Source organism: Theropithecus gelada, chromosome 3, assembly GCF_003255815.1.
Source record: "Theropithecus gelada isolate Dixy chromosome 3, Tgel_1.0, whole genome shotgun sequence".
NCBI lineage: Eukaryota > Metazoa > Chordata > Mammalia > Primates > Cercopithecidae > Theropithecus > Theropithecus gelada.
In genome coordinates this window covers 31,889,043-31,892,808 of record NC_037670.1, presented here as the reverse complement: position 1 = coordinate 31,892,808, position 3,766 = coordinate 31,889,043, and the positions used below count along the sequence as shown (strand labels likewise).

Genomic DNA, 3,766 nt, shown 5'->3' with positions numbered 1-3,766 from the left:
GAGTTCCAAACCAACCTGGCCAATGTGGTGAAACCCTGTCTCTACTAAAACTACAAAAATTAGCCAGGCAGAGTGGTGAACATCTGTAATCCCACCTACTCTGGAGGCTGAGGCAGGAGAATTGCTTGGACCCAGGAGGCAGAGTTTACAGTGAGCCAAGATCATGCCACTGCACTCCAGCCTGGGCGACAGAGCAAGACTCGGTCTCAAAAAAAGAAAAGAAAAGAAAACAGAAGAAAAGAAAAAAGAAGGAAAGAAAAATATCATAACCCTTACTTCACCACACAGCTGAAGACTCTCTCTGAACAAGTAAAATATAAGATAGTCCTTTGTTTGGTCACAGGGCATAATGATTAAGCCCATATTCTAGGCTCAGGAAAAAAAAAAAAAAAATTCTGACCCTGATCAGCAAAGACTCTTGCAAACAAGGAGCTCTGTTGAGAAAATCAAATACCACCTATTCTCACCAATAAGTAGGAACTAAACACTAGGTACACGTGGACATAAAGATAAAAACGATAGACGCTGCAACTGCAAGAGCGGGGAGAGAGGAAGAGGGAAGAGGGTTGGAAAACTACCTATTGGGTACTGTGTTCAATACTTGAGAGACGGGTTCAATTGTACCCCAAACCTCAGCATCACACAGTCTACCGCTGTAGCAAACCTGCACATGTACCCCCCAGAATCTAAATTAAAAGTTGAAATTTTTAAAAAAGAACTCTGCTGAGACATACATTTGCAATGCCAACTAATGCAGGTTTATTGAGAAATACATGGTAAGACAAGCTCCATTTTTGAGAGACACAAAAGCAGAGGCCAGGAGATACAGCAGCAAGGTGAAAACATGTCAAAAGCATCAGAGACTGGGGCGTGGTGGTAAAGCTTCTGGATATATCCAGAGGCATACACAGCACCAGTGAGCAACCCTTAAAACAAGCTTAGGGATGGCCAGAAAAGTTTTAGAGTCCCAAAGACAGCGTGTGCATGGCTAGTAGCCAGCAATCAGGCAGTCAGAAGAAGGGTCAGCTATGAAGAGCTATTCAGGGACAAGCAGCATGCTGGAAGATCCTGGAAACAGCTGGCAGGTCGTGGAGTCTTGATTCGCTCACTGGCTCCTACACACTTAGCAGGTTCTTCGGCAGCTGGACACACAGGACTGCTGGTACGTCCTGGAGACCCCACAGGCTGGCTGGCAGACAGTAGAGACTCCTCCCACTGGTTGGCAGACACTGGAGATACCTCCCAGGGGTTGACATCCACTAGAGACAAAGGTGAGCGGTCGGCTGCAGGTAGTTGAGCAGGGGTTGGAAACACAGGTAGTTTGTCGAGAGCAGGTCACCTGGCAAGGGTTGGAGACACATGAAGTTCGCTGGTAACAGGTTGGCTGGCAAGCAGTGGGCCCGCAGCAGGTCTCCTGACAGTGGTCCAGGAGCCAAGAGCCAGTTTGGAAGGAGCTGGGCAAATAGATGCCGCCCAGGCAGTCAGCATCAGTGGTGGAAGTCGTGGTAACTTGGGTCACTGGACCAGTGCAGCGTCCTCCAATGGGCCTGGAAGAGCAATTTCTTGTGGAGCAGTTGAAGGACATGATGTCAGACAGAGGGCTGCAAGTAGCTTGCTGAAGTTACCTCCTGAGTTGTGAATGTCACTTCAGACTCCTGAGATTTTATATATCCTTGCTGGTGGGTGGGGCTCTCTCCCCAGTCCCCCTGGCTTCTTTGGCTCAGACCAGCTTGCCTTAGAACATCCTGTGAATCTACACATTAATTGTCTCTTAAGAAGCCTTCACCCTCATAAAGAAAGTTTAGTAGTTTGGTAACTAAATCACAAGTCTTCTGTACTGTACTTAGTCTGATTAAGAGGGCTGGTTGGCAGCTTCAAAGCTATTGGTCATCCCAGCCCACACGTTGTCCTTCATTCATCTTGCTTACAATGAGTGTTGACCTGACAGTAACACCAAAGATGCCACCATCCTACCATCACACACTCTCTCCCTCCCAACCAGGACCAATTACAAGCCCATGCCCTGTTTCGTTTGTTACTGGACTTAATATCTTTTAAACATAACTTAATCAGTCACTCTACCACACCTAACGGAGTGACTGATTCCCTCATTGGGAAGATGCCTCCTTGAATATGTTTCAAGATGACAATGACAACACCTGACAGGAACAAAGGACACAGAGACTTGTATCCAGAGTCTGAGCTGGCTCTCAAAATTAATCAACTGACTCAAACAAGATGCCCGTGGGAAGGCTAGAGGGCACTGGGACCCACCCTTTATGTTCCAGCAACATAGAACAACAAAGCAAATTGGAAGCTAATTAAGTGCAGCTGTATTTGTAGCCAAGACCCTTCCTAAATAAATTGGATGAACTTTATTTCTAAAATGTTTAATTTAATAACAACGGATAATAGTGACTCCCGGGTCTCATTAATATGCCAGTGGAAAAGGCTTAGTTAATTTTTAAAATTATCATAATGTTAATTTGAAAGGGTACAGTATCTTTCTCCCAATTTGTTTAGTATGTTCACAAGATATTTATTTTCACACATATACTTACAGATAGAATGCATTTTAATTATGGACAAACTAAAGGCTCTTCAAGGTCATTGTCTCCATCAGGGATAAGGGGGAGGCAGAGTTGGGGGAAGCAGGCACTTAACCAATGTTTGGTAATGAAGAGATGTGTGAAGAGTGTGCTATAATATTTAATTATTCTTTTTATGCTTGGGGAAGCTACAAGGATATCATTCTATTTTATCTCATCTCACTGCAATATAATGAATTTTAAACACCAGAATGATGGCTCGTTTGGGTCCACCTGAACACGGATGAATAAACTGCCTCGACTCTGGAAAAATAAGCAACTTCAACATCGCTTCAAGTGGTCAGTGGTATTTCTGTCCCAAAACAGCTGTAAGATCTGACTCATTTTTAAACTAGCTTACATGGGGGAGCCCAAGGGGATAAAATGGATTTCCATATATTTGAGGGCTACAGGTAAGCTACGTTTTAAATATCCACAAAGCAAACAGCGTTATGTCAGGACTCATCAGAAATCCCTAATTGGAAGCTAACGACACACCCAAACAAGAGGGTGCTGTGAGCAATAGCATGCTTCCCAGATATCAGACCTCAATGTCCTGACCCTCCCTCAGTGACTCACCATGTGTTCCCAGGAACGGGGTGAAATTAATGAGATGACTACTTTCCACAATGTTGTGGCTACGCTCTTCCCACCACAGAGGGTATCTCAGTTGGTGTTTGAAGGCCTGAGTCCTTGGTCCTAGGGCCTGGCTTGCCTGTTGTAAAATGGATTACTAGTTTACAGGCTTCTCCCAGCCATAGGTTCACAGGCTACTGTGGAAGAGTACTTCATTGTGAGGATGCCCAAAATCTGAAGTCAGTAGTAGAGTTGCAAAGGAGAACGTTTCAGGGCCTACTGCCACATTCCTGGAATGACAGAGAATTGTATAAGTTATTACTTTGTCTTGATTTCTCTTTCCCGTTGAAAGCTGAAAATTACAGATAAAAGGATCCTAGAAAATTTCTTCCATCGCTTCAGGAAAAAAGAAAATGAGTGTCTTTTAAGCACACGACTCTCTTCCAGGCATTGAGTTAAAGGTTTGTACAACTCGGCCGGGCACAGTGGCTCATGCTTGTAATCTCAGCACTTTGGGAGGCCGAGGCAGGTGGATCATGAGGTCAGGAGATCGAGACCATCCTGACTAACACGGTGAAAACCATCTCTACTAAAAATACAAA

The 3,766-nt window shown here is 44.6% G+C and overlaps 1 protein-coding gene across 1 annotated transcript; it reads right to left on the bottom strand.

Annotated features, from left to right (window-relative positions):
• Positions 1 to 1,123: 1,123 nt before the first annotated feature.
• Positions 1,124 to 1,585, bottom strand: LOC112620043 (keratin-associated protein 11-1). The gene has a single exon (XM_025378044.1). The coding sequence runs from the start codon at positions 1,583 to 1,585 to the stop codon at positions 1,124 to 1,126; it is 462 nt and encodes a 153-aa protein (XP_025233829.1).
• Between the last annotated feature and the right edge of the window lie 2,181 nt (positions 1,586 to 3,766).

Bases quoted from the DNA above. Each gene is read 5' to 3' on its own strand.
- LOC112620043 (XM_025378044.1), bottom strand. From the start codon at position 1,585: ATGTCCTTCAACTGCTCCACAAGAAATTGCTCTTCCAGGCCCATTGGA.